This window comes from Diabrotica virgifera, chromosome 2, assembly GCF_917563875.1.
Source record: "Diabrotica virgifera virgifera chromosome 2, PGI_DIABVI_V3a".
Classification (NCBI taxonomy): Eukaryota; Metazoa; Arthropoda; class Insecta; order Coleoptera; family Chrysomelidae; genus Diabrotica; species Diabrotica virgifera.
In genome coordinates, this window is record NC_065444.1 from 191,144,446 (window position 1) to 191,163,153 (window position 18,708).

At 30.4% G+C, this 18,708-nt stretch overlaps 2 protein-coding genes across 3 annotated transcripts in view; both read left to right on the top strand.

Moving 5' to 3' along the window:
- LOC114332032 (TWiK family of potassium channels protein 18) overlaps positions 1-18,708 on the top strand; it is a 155,321-nt gene that overhangs the window by 102,128 nt on the left and 34,485 nt on the right. The gene's annotated exons all lie outside the window — the stretch shown is intronic.
- Positions 2,016-5,831, top strand: LOC126879750 (uncharacterized). Its single transcript, XM_050642980.1, has 3 exons — positions 2,016-3,551; positions 4,346-4,534; positions 4,648-5,831. The coding sequence occupies exons 1-2, from the start codon at positions 2,214-2,216 to the stop codon at positions 4,451-4,453; spliced, it is 1,446 nt and encodes a 481-aa protein (XP_050498937.1). The 5' UTR covers positions 2,016-2,213; the 3' UTR covers positions 4,454-4,534; positions 4,648-5,831.

Genomic DNA, 18,708 nt, shown 5'->3' on the forward strand with positions numbered 1-18,708 from the left:
ACAATATACGTGCTCTGATTGGGTAATTACAATGACCTGTCAATAAAATTGTTCAATATATGTCGGTTGTGGGTAAAGAAATGCTGTGTATATTAGTTTTTATTGTTGTGAGAACAGAGAAAAAGCAAGTTTGTAATTGTAGTGACTTTTTAAATAGTTTTAAAAAGCACAAGGTACGTAATTGTAAATGGTTCAGTATTTTAAGAGGGAGATTTACCTTGTAAATATCAGTATTTTAAACGCTTTCGTAGTCCCCCACTTTTAAAACTTATTTTTAACTTTAGGATGACGAAAAAAATGTATAATGTAGGTAGAAGCCCAATCTTTGTTCCTGTGGAGAGATTTTTTAAAATTTTTATTTAGTTTTTTCTAAAAAAATTGGTAAAATGTCGGTTTTTTACCCATTTTTCTCAATTTTTTTTAAGGAAACCTAAATAAAATTTTTAAAAACTCTCTCCACAGGAACACAGATTGGACTTTTACCTACATTACATAATTCTTTCGTGAGCCTAAAATCAAAAATAAGCTTTAAAAATGGGGGACTACGAACTCTTTGCAATCCAATATTTTGCTTCTATAAAGTGGCTCCGCCGATTGGAAAGTAAAGGAACCAATATTTTTTAAAGATAATAAACTCATTCACAGATATTTGCATTTTACCGGGGAACGATGAAAAATACTTTTTAATTTTTGCCTTTATTTCTATATATCTTTGGTACCTTCATAAGTAATTTTTGTGTTCTCTTTATATAAAATATTTGTATCGCTACGTATATTTGTATCGTATTTAGTTATTAAAATCTGACATTAGTTTTCAAGTTAAAATATTAGCAAATATTCTAATATATAAAAAAGAATTAGTAATTCAATGCAAAAAATAAAATAATTATTAGGAATCACATTTTAATAAATCAAATTAACTAAAAACTAAAATTGTTGTTTTTCTGGTGTTGATTTCAAGATTATTTTTTTATTGCATTAAATTGCCAATAAAAATAGCTTCAAATGAGGAATCGCACTTTGAATTTTGTAAGTAACTATTATTTTTACCTGTAGAATAAAATATTTGCATCTATTAGGTTTAGTGTCTGACAGTGGTATTTTTGGTATTACAATTTGGTATTACATAAAAACATCTGCAAATAATATAAACAATCAGCAGGTAGGTATCGAAGGTAATTATATCATTATCTTTCCTGTATTTGAGCAGTAGTGTCGTGTATTTTGTGTATTTTTCGGACTTATCTGTGTATTTTTGTGTTTCGAGTGTTATTTTGATATTTTGACGATGCCTCTTCGAAAAAGTGCCAAAAAACGATTATGGATGTCATCTAAAAGAGTATCAACGCGATCCCTAAATCGCAAGCGTCAGGAGATATTGAAAGTAAGTAAGAAAAAAGAAAGTAGCGAATAAATTCATATATTACTCAGGTTGTTTTATAAAGAGTTGACTAACTTTAGAGCTATTAGCAACGTAACTATATGTATACAGTGTGCCCCAAAAGTGTGAAATAAATTCATTATTTTCTAAACTATAAATATTTTCGGGAAACATTATATACCTATAACAATTTAGTAGATAATTGAAATACCCTTCAAATGAGGTAAAGTAATCTTCTTCGCAACTGTGCCAGGAAACGTAATTTTAAGAATTGAAATCAACCTATTTCAGGTTTTTTGAAAATATTTTCAGTTTATGAAATAATGAAGTTATTCCACACTTTCAGGTCACACTGCGTATAACAGTGGTGACAATGGATATCTAGTGAGATATTTAAGATTTTATTGGTTTTCTAAGGGACTATTTTAATTAATATAAGTAATTATTAATAATCACAGTTGAATTGCTTATTAATTGCAAAATTTAAAGGAAACCCAAAGTTTTTTTATTAGACAAAAAGTAATTGGTAGGTACAATACATTCATTTAATTTTTTCTTGTAGTTTTAAAAATAGAAATTATACCCAGGTTTAGCTTTGCAGAGTTATTCAGGTCTTTACAAAGTACCATATAAAACAAAATGGACACAATGAAACGCCCTATATAAAATTTATGCGATTGTAAAAATCTTATTGTCTATGAAAATGAATTCTATCAAAGTAAAATGGAGAAATTATTGATACAAAATACGGTTATTTCAGGATAGAGCTTCAACATCTGGACAATTACAACTTCTAGAAGTTGAGGACGATTTGAATTTGCAACTTAATAATATGGCAAGTTCTACTCCTGCTATTGAGAATTATACCGAAGAAAGCAATAATTTTATTAATGTAGATAATGTAGACAATATTTATAATAGTTCAGTAGACAATTATATGGTAGAAGCAGTTTTACGTGGTGTACAATCTCTGAGTGAAAATAAAGTTGATAATTCTCAACTCCGACATGAAGAAAATTCAAATAGCGGAGCAAACCTTTTTGAGAATTCAAATAGTGGAACAAACCTTTGTGACAATTCAAATAATGGAACAGACCTTTGTGAGATTTCAAATTATGTAAACAAACAACTCAAACAAGTAGTAGTTTCTAATGTTAGTGAAAATATGGACGCTAGTGATACTTTTAATTCCGAACTTAGTCAACTTACAGTTTCTAAAAATGTGAAGAAAAATGAAAAAGTAGACTCTGACTCAAAAATAAACCTCGAAGGACGCAGAATAGTTGATATTCAATATTTTTTAGATTCCCTGATTTTAATATCAAACCATGCGCCTCACTTTGGATGTTCTCTTCAAAATTTAAAAGTAACAAAAGAAACAAGATTTGGATTAGCATCTAAAATAACATTTAAATGTAATATGTGTCTTTCTACTGAGACTGTGACAACAGTTGAAGATTTCGAAGAAATCAATAAAAGTGCTGTCCTTGGCATTACTAACGTTGGGTCAGGATATGCACATTTAAATGAATTCAATTCTTCTTTAAATATACCAACATTATCCTCTAAAACATATAACAAGATACAGGATAACTTATCGGACCTTTGGGAAGAAGCGGCATTAGAAGAAATGGCAAAAGCTGCCAACGAAGAAAAAAGATTAGCAATAGAATGCGGTGAACTAAGTAAAGACGGAATCCCTTTAGTTATCGTCGTTTGTGATGGTGTTTGGGCTAAAAGGTCATACAGAATAAACTATAATTCATTTAGTGGGGCTGCTGCAATTGTGGGTTTCAAAACAAAAAAAGTACTATTTTTAACAGTGAGAAATAAATTTTGCATCATCTGCAAAAAATATTCCACTGATACACCACAACATAATTGTTACAAAAATTGGAACGGTTCCTCAAGTGCTATGGAAGCTAACATTATTGCTGAAGGATTTACCAAGAGTATTGAAATGTATGGATTAATTTTTAATAAAATGGTTGCCGATGGAGATAGCAGCTGCTATGATGCTATATTGCAAAAGAACCCATATAAAAATTTTGATATTTCTGTTCAGAAGGTGGAGTTCCGAAATCACTTGCTGAGAAATTATCTCAGAAAAATAAGAGACCTGACTCAACAAAAGGATTCTGGGCCTTTGCAACTCCGAAAAGAAGTGAAGGTAAGATTGTTTTTTTCTTAACTTTCAAGTTTTATTTTTTTGTAAAGGGCTTTCAGGACATTTTTGATTACAGAAAATAAGCATTTGTCGGTCTTGTGACATGTAAGATTTAGGATACTTAACCTTTTAGTCAGCTTTTGACTTATAACGCCCTTTCTTTTAAACAACCTACATTTAGAATTCACAGACATTCTGTTCAATTATAAGTTATATCACAAATATTTTCTTTATTTATTCAGTTATTTCGGTTACGTTTACGTACCTTCTTACTTTGTTTTTCAAAATCAGATGTGTTTGTGTTCTATCAACTTGACAACTAATAGCTACGTAATGTGTAAACATTGTATATAATGTATTTTATTTCAATTTTTAAACAGTATGAAATTATAAATAAATCAATTACCTACGTTACACGTCCATGAAGTGATAATTAAAGTAGGTACTCGTTTAGATGTTCTCAACTCGGCTCCTTCATCGCACATAAGATCTACTCGTACTTTAACAAGTCACTTGCCTGTCTTATAATCAGTTTCTTGGACCCGATCCGACAAAATACGATTTTCGAGCCTCAATGACCTTATGTCAATACATAAATAATAATTACAAACACTGAATTCAATTTAGAAAGTAAAATGAGTTTTATAATCTCAAAATGAATAAGTGTCTTTTTTGTTCCTAAAAATACTAGTTTCAACTAAGGCGGTGTAAAAAGGATATGTTCACACTAATGCATCTAATAAAATTTGTAGAAAATATTGAGTATGTGAATAATTTTTTACCATTTGATGTTTTAGAAAAACATGTTGAGATTTAGATATGCTATAACAGAAGCTATCAAGTATAGAAAAAATCAGCCACATATTTTGGGCAAAAAAATTGAATATTTAAGGCAAGATATTTAACCAGGAAACCATAAAAATTGTGCAGAATACTTTTGTACAAAAATGAAGTTAGTACCACTATTTCTGATATGAAATTAACTCGTAAGTATTATTATTATTAAAATGCTGCTTGATAAAACAGCTGCAGTAAAAACTGTTTAGATATAATTTTTTTTTGTACAAAATTTATTAGTATAATTTTTTCTTATTTTTAGCTTTATATGACAAGCTAATGGTACCTGTCAGATATATTGCAAATCATCCCAAAAGCTTAATTTATGATGTTGACAATAATTGTGAAGAGCAATTTAACAATATAATTGCTAAACATACTGGTGGGAAAAGAATTAATTACATAATGAGAAGATCATACCAGACGCGATGTTATGCAACTGTTGTGGCCCTAAATAGTCGAAAGGAATTGACCACCATAAAAAATAAGTACGGAGAGTGCAGTAATCAATTCCTTCAAACATTCGAATCTATGAAACAAAGAAGACTTGCACAGAAATCTATCTATAGACAAAAAATAAAATTAAAGACGCGACCACAAAACAAAAAAAAAACCAGATATGGATGACTTAACTTATCAACTGGCAAAAAAAGATTTTTTGAATAGCTTATGCATTTCTCTGAAAGAAAAGCATCTTATTGAAAAACACACCAGAAATCAAGCCGATTCCAGTTTATGGCATAACGAAAGAAAAAAACGCATTACTGCTTCAAATTTCGGCGAGATTTGTAAAAAAAGGGAGAAATCTTCATTAAAAAATCTCATCAAGTCAGTTGTTCATCCTGAACAATTTTTTTCTAATGCTACACAATATGGGGTTGACAATGAAAAGATTGCTAGAAATGATTTGCAAAATTACTTAAACAAAAAAATTGTACAATGTGGTCTTTTTATTGATTCTGAACTTAATTATGTAGCTGCCTCTCCTGATGGAATTGTAGAAAATGAAAACTCCATTGTAGAGATAAAGTGTCCCTATTCATGTAGAATGTTTACAATAGATGAGGGAATAGATACAAGAAAAATTACATTTTGGAGAAAATACAAATCAATTAATGAAAACCACAATTGGTATTATCAAATTCAAGGTCAATTGCATGTTACAAAAATGGATTTTTGCTACCTTTGCGTTTGGACTCCAAAAGGAATAAAAATAGAAAAGATTCCAAGAAACCAGGAATTCTGGACCCAAAAAATGGAAGAGAAAATAAAAATGTTTTATTTGGAGTATGTTTTGCCTGAAATCGTTGACAGCAGGGTTAACAGGGGAATGGCAATTAGAGATAAAGATAATATTAAATAAAGTGTTATTTTTACTGAATGATTTTTTATTTTTATACCCAAGATGGTCAAAAGGGACATGTAAGTCGTTTTTTCTAATTTTGAATTTTTAGGACATAAAAACACAAAACTTTAAAAAGTGTGATTTTCTAAATTCTGTCTTATTGATAGTACCTAATAATTAAAAAAAATAACTTTATCTTGCCATTACATATTGGTACATCCTGTAATTTTCAAAATAATTCAACTTTTATCTCTGACTGTTAAGATGACAGAGATTTTAAATTTTGTCATAGATAGGTTACTGTGTATATTTTTCCTGTAAGATTTTTTATAAAAGGCAATAATCCGAAACCATATCTCAATATAAAATCATTTAAGAGTTTGTGTTTAAAATATTTCTTGATGCAATTGATTTTTCATATCTTTTTCAAATTTTTTTATAGCGAGTGTAAGATTTTTTTATAGCGAGTGTAAGTTTTTTTATTTTTACGATATTACCGAAAATCGATAGTTTAAGCCCTTTTTTAACTTGTGATCAGTATGACAGATATTCACTATTCGATAAGTTATGACAGAGTTGACATTAAGAGGAAACAGTAGCGATCAACAGGTAGCAAAAACGCGTTCCAAGATTGCGGCTGTAATTTTGAATATTTTTTCGAGGTATTTGGCACACGTATTCGTAATATAATAAAGAATGGCGGTACAGAGCCCAATTTGAAAAATATATTAACATGTGGAAATTACTCTGTAATTAAATACAATATTAAAAAATCGAGCCTGTACCGCCATTAAGAAGAACAAAAAAATACACTTTCTTCAAATAAACTTTTTTATCCGATGCCTAGATTTTGTGTCATTTTGGAACTACTAAAATTTTTTATTTTATTAGTAGTTCCAAAATGACACAAAATCTAGGCATAGGATAAAAAAGTTTATTTGAAGAAAGTGTATTTTTTTGTTTTTCTTAATGGCGGTACAGGTTCGTTTTTTTTTTAATATAGTATTTAATTATAGAGTAATTTCCACATATTAATATATTTTTAAAATTGGGCTCTGTACCGCCATTCTTTATTATATTACGAATACGTGTGCCAAATATCTCGAAAAAATATTCAAAATTACAGCCGCAATCTTGGAACGCGTTTTGGCTACCTGTTGATCGCTACTGTTTCACCTTAAATAAAAATGTTCAAACAAAAATTCATCTTATTTTCACAATTATTTACTGATATCTAAATACATACCCTAGTACAGAAATAAAAAGTAGAATTGCCAAAGCAAGAACAAGTTTTATGAAATTTAAGAAAATCCTGTGCAGTCATGATCTAAATTTGGAACTTCGCATAAGAATGGTCCGATGTTATATATTCCCAGTACTACTTTACGGGGTTGAAGCATGGACACTGACAGAATCGCTTTTAAAAAACCTAGAAGCATTTGAAATGTGGGTCTACCGCCGTATTCTGAAGATCAGTTGGGTAGAAAGAGTCACAAACGAAAGGGTTTTGCAACGTTTGAATAAAAGTTGCGAAGTAGTGAACACGGTTAAAAGGCGCAAATTGGAATACTTTGGTCATATAATGCGTCACCCAGAAAAATATGACATACTTCACCTTGTCATGCAAGGTAAAATAATGGGAAAAAGAAGTGTGGGCCGCCGTACAACTTCTTGGCTTAAAAACCTACGCCAATGGTTTGGGAAAACTAGCACTGAACTAATTCGTGCGGCTGTAAATAAGACAATGATTGTTAATATGCTGCGCAACATGAGAGCCAACGATCTACAAGCGGTCTCGGCACCTTAAGAAGAAGAAGAAATATTCATCTATGTATATGTAACAAACTCACAAAAGGAATTAGTAGAGTGTAGGTATTACAATATTCGCTCTAGAAAACGATTTACCTCCCACTTATTTGTAACAAGCTGAATTTTTCAAGGATAAAGTACATGACAAGGTAATCCTTATTTCCTTATTATTGCAGACTGTGCAAAATAAGTCTTTAAACTTATTTCAAAGATTTCAAATCCCCTCGTATTTATGATACTTAGAGATAAGGAAGATTATTTTATTGTATGAAACGTAATTTATAGTATTTACGCTCCGCCCATCAGTAGCCAAATATCTACCTCCGCCTTTACCGAATCCCCGCAGGTCTTGCTCTTGATAAGGTAAATCCCCCACTTAATAAAAAATTACATAGGTACCTACCTATTTGGAAAATGTAAAACACTATGTAGTAGATAATGCTTTGATTTATATAATTTGATTACAACAAAATTTCTACCAATCTTCATCTAATACATTGTTTTTTTTACTGTATGATTTGTGGATTTTAATATTTTAATTCCACAAAAATTACTAAGATTAAATTCAGAACTGTCAAACAGGTTAAAAGGTTCAGTTGATCTATCTTCCCAAATGACAGGTATGTTGAAGTGATTAAACGCTAAGGTGCTTTGATTCCAAAACTTGACCACCCTAATATACGAGGGTTCGATCCACAATGCAAATTTTTATTTTTTTATTTATTTATACATTTTATCATTCTAAGTATATTTATTATTATTTTTTTAGAAAATACGTATTTATTTAAAATTTTTACCAACAATTATTGTACAGAAATAATTTCTTTGTGGCATTTTTCAATGTGTTTGTGAGTGTTTTATTCTTTTATATCATTTTAAATTTTTGGTATTGTTTTAATAAAAATTTTTGGAGTATTATTAAAGTAGTAAGTATTAACCCGGGAGTAATCGCGCTAACTTCTGTAACGTCGATAGTCGCGTGTGAGATTCTATCTCAAAATACGAATTTAAAGCAAATTTTTATTTTGTACTATTTTTATCTACTTTTTATATTGAAAATATATATTTCTAACAATTTTATTGAAAAAACCTGTGTTAACGGCCACCTGCCAACATCGGCCACCTGCCAACATCGGCCACCTGTCCTAACAGACAGTTTAAAAATTTCCCAAACCAATTATATTGTAGACTACAAAAACTGGCAATACCGTCCACCTTTATATATCGGCCAATAGTTCTTTCATTTTTAGTGGCCGTTACTGACAAATTTTACTGTATATATTACGAAAAAGGATGAAATGTGAAATTCTGTCTAACGGCGCGACTACTCGCGGGTTAAAGCTAATTGGCTCTCCCCAAAGCCACAAATTCCAAAAAAAGAAGAAGAAGAAGAAAAAAGAAAATTCCTACGAATTACTACACCCTTCCTCGAGGCACTTACGAAATTTTTTCAAAATTGCAAAATTTTTCATCAAGTTATCGCGAAAAAGGATAAACATTGAGATTCTATCTCACCGCGCGACTACTCGCGGATTAAAATTAGTTTAATATTTAAAAAAAACATAAATAAACTGTTTAAAGTATAGTAATTTCATTGAAATCATATAACAGAAGTATAACTTCTTACGTGCTTACAAAGTACACACATATTCTTTTTTTTATATCGATTGCCCGTTTATTTTAAAATAAATTGTCAAAAAACTGTCAAGCAAAAATATAAATTTTAACAATTACATCCCGAAAAATATTAAATTTTTTACATCAAATATAATAACGGAACACTTTTCTTTAGAAAAAGGTTAAAATTTAACATTTTTTGGGAGAATCATTAAAATTTCTGTTTTAATTTGACAGTTTTTTGACAATTATATTTTAAAATAAACGAGCAATCCAAATCAATCGTTACTTGCTGGTGCAACTGGATTTGAGACCCGTTGATTGTTTTATATACATGTGCGCTTTTTAAACATAAATGTAAATATACAAAGTGAATCACGTAAGTCATCTTTATTTTTAATGAGGCACCCTCTCTATATTTTGATGTTTTTAAAAGCTACTTCACAAGCTTATAAAATAGCTATTTGTAACACAAGGGAGAAAAGTGCTACTTTTCCTCTCGAGAATGAAGTTTACTGCCCGACGCGTAGCGGAGGGCATTTATCATTCGTGGGAGGAAAAGGCACTTTACTCCCATGTTATACATATGATTTTTCCACCGCCCTCAAATATATCAAGTAATTTTTTCATTTTTAAATAATTTATTTATGTATCTAGCTGGCAAAATTTATTAGAGCGCTAAAGCTAACAAGTAGGTACAGTATAACTGTCAACTGTCAAATATAAATTAAATTATGAATGTAAACATTGTTAAATCAAAATAACAATTTACTGTTTTTACCATTCTGCAAAATACAGGGTGCTCTATAAATAAAGTTAAAATGTATAGATACTTACGTAGTAGATAATAGAATATTGTATAGGGCGTCAATAAGTCATTTCGTCAATGACATACCATGACGTCACTTTGACTTTTCCTCCCTAGTGAGGAAAAGTACTTTCCCTACCCAGGGAGGAAAAGTACGACTTTGCTCCCTACAATCAGGTCAGGAAAATTATACTTTCGGTAGAGGTAGGTGGAAGAATATATTATTATGTAGGTTCTATTATTATAGATAATACCAGGTGAAATTTTGCAGTTTATATATGTAATTTTCGTCAAGACATTTATTGGGATCAATTTTAGAGATAAAGCCAAATGGCTCTAACACGTCGATTTTTAAACTTCTTCTAATATCGGACGACATCAAAGTTTCTGCATATTATTGGACCTGTATCAGGTGACAGCCACCCTTTTATTTTTTTTTTTGTATTAACTGGTGTCAGGTGACACTTCATTTGAAAGGTTATCGAAGTTTGTTTCCAACAATTAATTAGACTAATAATATTTTCTTGTTTATTAATTCATTATAAAAGAAATTTTACAAATAAATTTATTGACACAAGCTCAAAATTGTAGTTTCTTAGGTTGGTGGGGTTCAAAATAATCAAAAAAATTTAATGTGTTTTTATGAAAGTCCCATGTGTCGTTCTAAACTTTTCTACCTTTTCTACGATAATTAATAGACTAATTCATGCTTTTTGCATTTTGCAATACATGAGGAGTTTTTTCTAAAAATTTTTTCCACACCAAAAATGAAATCCCTCGCATTTTATTAGTATTTGACGTAAGTTAAAACTTCATTAAATTTTTTAAAAATTACTTATACATTGTGTTTCAAAAACAGGTAACACCGTCTCTAGGATATTTGTAACACATTAAAAAATAATTCGGGTTTGCTTAGTAAAACATTTTTGCGACGCTGTCCATTTTTAAGATACAGGGATTACTGCAGTTCAGACCATTACTCGTATGCTCACCCATGATGAATATCAAATTCTTGATTATATGTCATAAATGCACAATAATTACCTCTTAAAACTACTATGTATATGCCAAATTTCAATGTCATTAGTTTCGGCAAAATCATAGAAAATGTGTAATTTTTTTTTTCAACGCCCTGTATCTTGAAAATGAATGGCGGTACAAAATTTCTTTACTAAGCAAACCCCAATAATTCTTTAGTTTTTTACCTATCCTAGAGACGGTGTTGCGTTTTTTTGAAACACCATGTTTACTTCTTTTTAAGGATCTTTTTAAATACTTTTAAATCTTTTAGATCTTTTAAATACTTTTTAAGGATCATACAGAACAAGTAAAAACTTCGTTTGTATAATGGTATAAAAAGTTTATTGAAAAACTATTAAAAAGTCATCCAAAAGGATTTGCAAAACGTTTTCAATCTAGATCAGATCATCTTCAGTGCGTTCGGCTTAGTACATGGAACTAGCAATCTTGTAGAATAGGTGACATCGAGAAATATGATTTACATTTTTAAAAGATGATGTTGTGGCGACTCTCAGTCGATGTTAAACGATAAAATTTAAGAGTGCTCAAAGGGCAACATGATTCACTGCTCGATGGTAACGTGTGGTACTTGCCAGTTAGATGGACACAGACCAACCTGGTTGGTCTGTAAACGAAGTTTTTACTTGTTCTGTATGATTTTTAATTATGGTATACAGCCAGCTACTGGGACTTTCCCATTGATTTTATTTTTTTTTTACTTTTTAAGGATTAAGATATTTTGTTTTTTGAATAAAAAGATATATTTTTAAAAATAAAATAAAAATTTTATTTTTAATTCAGTTGCAAAGCGAAGGCAAAACAATCGTACTTTTCAATTAGAATACGGAGCGCAGTCCAGTCCCTTGAATCGCGATTTTCGGCTCTTATTGGAGCCTCATCGGAAAGAACGTAGGCTTGTTCTCCATATCCCAATTGATCCGTACTGAGAGGTTTTCCCACCCATTGCAACTGAAGTGAAAATATTAGGTGACTAGCGTCATCTGGCAATTAAAAGATGAAGTTTTCGATCCTAATAACATTATTAAAAATATTTAGAAAATATTAAAATATTACTAAAAGATTTTTAAATCGAAAATTTATTGGTCCATTTCCTTGGTAACACCTCCAAGGCTTCTAAAATTTTCAAGCCAAATGGATGCTGAAGCGAAGAAGACAAGAGGGAATTCAAAAAACTTACAATTCACGACCCCGTCTGTTCAGCTGGTAAATTCCAACAGAAAATGGACCTAGTTACTCGAAGGAGTAAAGACCAATATAAAAATAAATTAAAAATTTTATTTTTGAATTCCCTCTTGTCTTCTTCGCTTCAGCATCCATTTGGCTTGCAAATTTTAGAAGCCTTGGAGGTGTTACCAAGGAAATGGACCAATAAATTTTCGATTTAAAAATCTTTTAGTAATATTTTAATATTTTATAAATATTATTAATAATGCTATTAGGATTGAAAACTTCATCTTTTAATTGCCAGATGACGCTAGTCACCTAATATTTTCACTTCAGCTGCAATGGGTGGGAAAACCTCTCAGTACGGATCAATTGGGATATAGAGAACAAGCCTACGTTCTTTCCGATGAGGCTCCAATAAGAGCCGAAAATCTCGATTCAAGGGACTGGACTGCGCTTCGTATTCTAATTGAAAAGTAAGATTGTTTTGCCTTCGCATTGCAACTGAAGTAAAAATAAAATTTTTATTTTATTTTTATATTAGTATTTACTCCTTCGAGTAACTAGGTCCATTTTCTGTTGGAATTTACCAGCTGAACAGACGGGGTCGTGAATTGTAAGTTTTTTGAATTCCCTCTTGTCTTCTTCGCTTCAGCATCCATTTGGCTTGCAAATTTTAGAAGCCTTGGAGGTGTTACCAAGGAAATTGACAAATAAGTTTTCGATTTAAAAATCTTTTAATAATATTTTAATATTTTCTAACTATTATTAATAATGATATTAGGATCGAAAACTTCATCTTTTAATTGCCAGATGACGCTAGTCACCTAATATTTTCACTTCAGTTGCAATGGGTAGGAAAACCTCTCAGTATGGATCAATTGGGATATGGAGAACAAGCCTACGTTCTTTCCGATGAGGCTCCAATAAGAGCCGAAAATCGCGATCCAAGGGACTGGACTGCGCTCCGTATTCTAATTGAAAAGTAAGATTGTTTTGCCTTCGCATTGCAACTGAATTAAAAATAAAATTTTTATTTTATTTTTATATTGGTCTTTACTCCTTCGAGTAACTAGATCCATTTTCTATTGGAACTTACCAGCTGAACAGACGGGGTCGTGAATTGTAAGTTTTTTGAATTCCCTCTTGTCTTCTTCGCTTCAGCATCCATTTGGCTTGCAAATTTTAGAAGCCTTGGAGGTGTTACCAAGGAAATGGACCAATAAGTTTTCGATTTAAAAATCTTTTAGTAATATTTTAATATTTTCTAAATATTATTAATAATGCTATTAGGATCGAAAACTTCATCTTTTAGATATATTTGTAGTAACAAATTGAACGAGGAATTTAAAAAAGATTATTAATTTACAATATCTTAGTTGCGTACTATTTTTGTTCTTAGAATGATGCAAACCAGTTCTTGTATGCTCGCCAATGATGAATATAAAAATTGTAGGTAAAAAAATATACAACAAATACCTCGTAAAATCCAATCATTACAATATTGGCAGTAGTTTCGGCAAAACCGTAAAAAGTATGTATTTTTTTAACTTCATATAATGATACTTTTAACTGAAAACTTTTTAACTTCATGATAAAGTGAGAAACAATGGATATGTCGCGCTACTTCATCAATTTTGGTAATTTCTCCTTAGTGAGTTCTTTTAATCAATCATGTAGTTAATAGGATATTGTACAACTAATGAGAAATACGTCATTTTCTCAAGTGATGTACACTGTACTTTTTCCATGGATGCGTTGTAGTAAAGAGTTTAAACTTCAAAATAGAAAATAGTTTAGGTACTTTTAGTATATTGCATGCTAAATTGAAATAAAATATATAATAATATATGTAGGTATTTTATAATTTTAATATTTATATACTTAATTTATTTAAAACTATATACAATTATATTTGAACAGTTTTAAAAAGTAATTTCTGGTACGTTTTGCTTCAACACATTTTGTTTGACAAAATAATTGTGTTTGTATTATGCATGCTACCATGAAAACTGCGATCATCTGTACGGAAATCGACGGAGAACCAGTGCGAAAAATTATTTTTCTACAACCACTATTCAAAGTGCACTTTTCTGCACGGTTTTATGTTAGCAAACTTGATATTTTCTCACAGTATAAGATATTTGACACTAGTGTGCAGAAAAGTGACGTTTCTGTGCCGCAAAGTGACGTTTCTGTGCCGCAAAGTTCTTTTCTGCACAGTTGACTACCTCATTCTGAGTAACGTTATATTCTGTTTACATCCGTGGACTACCGCATTCTGAGTAACGTTATATTCTGTTTACATCCGTGGTTAAACTTTAGACAAATATATAACCTATAAGACAATTATTATATTTAACTATAGCATAGAAACTAAATTATGGATGTTACAACTGTTTTATTTTACAATTTTATTCTTATTAAACATTTTATAATTATCAAATAACCAATAAGGATTTAGCAACCTGTGCAAGAGACGTCGAATGAAGTAGGTTTTGTGTAAATCCGTGACCATAGAGTTATATATTAGCATAGAGAGAGTGTCATTCAGAGCGAAGTGACGACACCATCTTTTTTATTTGGATTAGTGCTGTTTCACTCTTACGCATAGTAAAGCTGCTACAGTTGTCCTCCTCTTCCGTGCCTATATTCACACTGAATGTCATCATAGATTTTCGATACAATGTGTTAGAAAGAGATGCAGCAAACCAGTCCATGAAATCTTGTCGTCAGGAAGCGCAGAAGGTAGGCTCCCTCTATGTTAATATATACCTCTATGTCCGTGACTGCATAAATATAATGTCAATAATGTGTAATAATTGTTTAAATTTAAACAAATTAAGGCAGTGCATTAATTTTTTAACTGATTTCTGTGCAATTTATTTAGGTATAAGGAATTTAAATTGATTAGTTTAAATACAGTTTAAAATTTATCACATAGGTACCTCCCACATAACAATTTCATGTTCTTAGTAGATTCATAGAACATACTTTTCAGAAAAAGTATATACTTAGAATATGCGTAATTACCATTGCGAATGTGCAGAGCATATACTGAGTATATACTACATTACAGTACTTAAACGTTCTATGTATATACTTAGAATGTACTACCGCACTTCTTTTCAGTATATACCAAGAACATACTTTTTAGAAGATTCTAAGGAGGTGCTATAAACCTTCTATTTATATACTTAGAATGTACTATCGCACATATTTTAGTATATGGGAAGAATATTCCAAGGAAGTGCTATATACCTTCTAGTTATATACTTAGAATGTACTATCGCACATATTTTTAGTATATGGGAAGAATATTCCAAGGAAGTGCTATATACCTTCTATGTATATACTTAGAATGTACTATCGCACATATTTTTAGTATATGGGAAGAATATTCCAAGGATGTGCTGTATTTCTCAGAAGTATGTTTTCAACATCACCCAATCTCATCCTATAGGTTCTACCAAAGAATACTAACACACCCACAGGGTGTGTTAGTATTCTTTGGTTCTACGAATATATTATATTTACATATTTTAATTGCATATGAGAATGTAGATATTACATTCTACAATATTACGTAAAAAGTAAGTATAAAATATATAAACTTTAGTTAGTTATATAGGTACCTATGTATAATAAATATTATATGGGTAAGTAGCCTATATATAAAATATAAGTAATATATTTAGTTATTATGTGCACATCAAAATAAAAATGCTGCTTATATAATTATATAATAGCCAAATATATTATAATATGTATGTAAATTACTAAAATTTATAGGTATCTATATACATTATACATACTTTTACTTACTAGGTATTTAGGAAATATTGAAATACCAATATGAATTTATTATTTTCAAACTGCTTTTTATGTTCTTAAAAATGTTTTAGTCCTTGTAGCTAGAAATACTTGGTCCTACCTAACAGCGTAGACATAAATGATAAATGCATAACTGTACTGGAAACTATTTTCATATTTTGCTCTTTTGTTACCTACCCCCTTCCCTTGTGCAGGTATAAAATGCAATGCAAGGGTCAGAATGACAATGAATGGCCGTTTCCGGATTCCCGAAAATTATTTTACTTATGGTATAAACTACTTAAATCAAAATGGTATATTCATTTCAACTGAAAACGAAACGAGAATTTCTCATTTTTCTTCACAATAGAATTAAGTTTTAAACTTTTTACCATAGAATTAAAACGGTTTAAAAAAAATGAATTAGATAGTTCAGTAGTACCTACTAAAATACATAAATTTTATTAATTATTCGAAGTTGATAATCTATAGGCTCACATTATTCTTCTTCCTATAGGTAGGTACATACAGTATATTATTTTTTAGATATTTTAAAAGTATATACAAGTAGGTACGTGTGAAGTATATACTTTTGCATATACTTACGCATATACTAAGAATATTCGATTAAGGTATATTCTAAGAATAAACTTTTACGAACATTCCGAGATACTACGTACCCGAATGTGCTCAGTATATTCGGTGCAAGAATATTCTTTGAGGCACATGCAAAGAACATGAAATTTAGAATGTTTTTTATGGTACATGCTATGCTTGTACTACGCATATACTAAAAAGGATATACTTCGACGAATGTTGGTAGGATATGCTTAGAACATGATGCGAACATCATTGTTATGTGGGCTATTGGGACCGTGCAAGTTCGGCAAAGCGACCCCTATTTCTACGCTCTATACTAAAATTCGCACTTTTAATTATATTGGCCAATTATATTAGTCCTGGTTACTGGATAATTGTCAAGGCCATAGTCCAAAAAAATAATAAGAAGAAAAAATAAGATTTTAAGATTAAATAAAATTAGTTATTAAAATGCAGTACTGCAAGCAAAATAAAATTAATTAAATTTACCTTTATATAATAATTGCATATCATATCAATATTGTGGAGCAATATATAATTTTTCTGCTTCATTGACAGAAGGTATGAAATATACGTCAATTTGACAATATGAATTATTTAAGATAGTTGCAATATTTCTCCGCGACTCGCGCAGGGTCGTTTCTCGTTTCCCCTTCCAAGTACTTGCACACCGCGAATTATAATTAATCGTCGTTTGGAAATTGTGATTTTTATTTTTAGGAAAAACTGTGCTTGTAGAAAAAGTATAGTGTGAAACACGTGCAGAAAGGTAATTTCTCACTCGTTTGAATTGCGGCACTCGCTTGCGCTCGTACCGCAACTTTTCAAACACGTGAGAAATTAGTACCTTTCTGCACTTGTTGCACAATATACTATTCTGACTGCGTGAGAAATATTTCGTTTTTAATGTATTTATGTAGTGAGAGAAGTTGTGAGAGAAGAATGTACACCGAAAAGAAGTATTGGGAATGCAATATACAGGGTGTCCCGAAAAGATTGGTCATAAATTATACCACACATTCTGGGATCAAAAATAGTTCAGTTGAACCTACCTTACCTTAGTACAAATGTGCTCATAAACAAAATTAAAGCCATTTGATGTTACAAAATGAAAATTGATTTTTTCAATATATCGAAAACTATTAGATATTTTTATTGAAAATGGACATGTATCATTCTTATGGCAAAAATATCTTAAAACAAAAGTGTAGTAAAATTTGTCCACCCAATAAAATTTTATGGGGGTTTTGTTCCCTTAAACCCCCCCCCCCAAACTTTTGTGTACACTCCAATTAATTCATTATTGCGGTACCATTAGTTAAACACAACATTTTTTCTCCTAGTATTTTTTCGATAAGCCAGTTTTTATCGAGATGCGGCTTCTTTTTTAATATACTTACATAAAAATTTTAGGGGGTTTTGTTCCTTTAAACCCCCCAAATGTTTGTGTACGTTCCGATTAAACTATTATTGTGGTATCATTAGTCAAACATAGTGTTTTTAAAACTTTTTGGCCTATTAGTTTTTTTTATGTCACCTTTTATCGAGATGTGGCTTCTTTTTCAAAATATACCTAAAAATGTACGTTCTAAATAAATTTTCAGATTGGGAACAGGAGGTGTCTATAATCATACTTAACCATATACAAATATGTGGTGGATTCGACAAATATTCAAAATATCTCGATAAATATTGGCTTTTCAAAAAAGTACTGAAAGGCAAAAAAGTTTCAAACACATTGTGTTTAACTAACGGTGCCACAATAATAAATGAATTGTAACGGACACAAAAGTTTGGAGGGGGGGTTTAACCCTTAAACGCCCAAACTTTTTTTGGTTCCATGTACGCCCAAGGGTGGGTAAAAAATGTCCACCTCGAAAATAGCTAATATATTTATTGAGAGTTGTTGAAAATGGATTAAACTTAAGAATCTTATGCTTAATAAACACAGCATCTTCTAAAATATTAATATAAAAAATTTACAAACCTTCCAACAAAATTACAATGTACATCAAAATTAACATACCAGTAATTCAGATTTGTCGATTTTCTCCATATTCTTTCTTTTAGCCTCCTCATTGGCGGATAATTATGTAGATTATGTAATTATACATTGAAAATTATAT

Bases quoted from the DNA above. Each gene is read 5' to 3' on its own strand.
- LOC126879750 (XM_050642980.1), top strand. From the start codon at position 2,214: ATGGCAAGTTCTACTCCTGCTATTGAGAATTATACCGAAGAAAGCAAT. The intron at 3,552-4,345 runs GTAAGATTGTTT...TTGATGTTTTAG, and splicing joins AACTCCGAAAAGAAGTGAAG to AAAAACATGTTGAGATTTAG.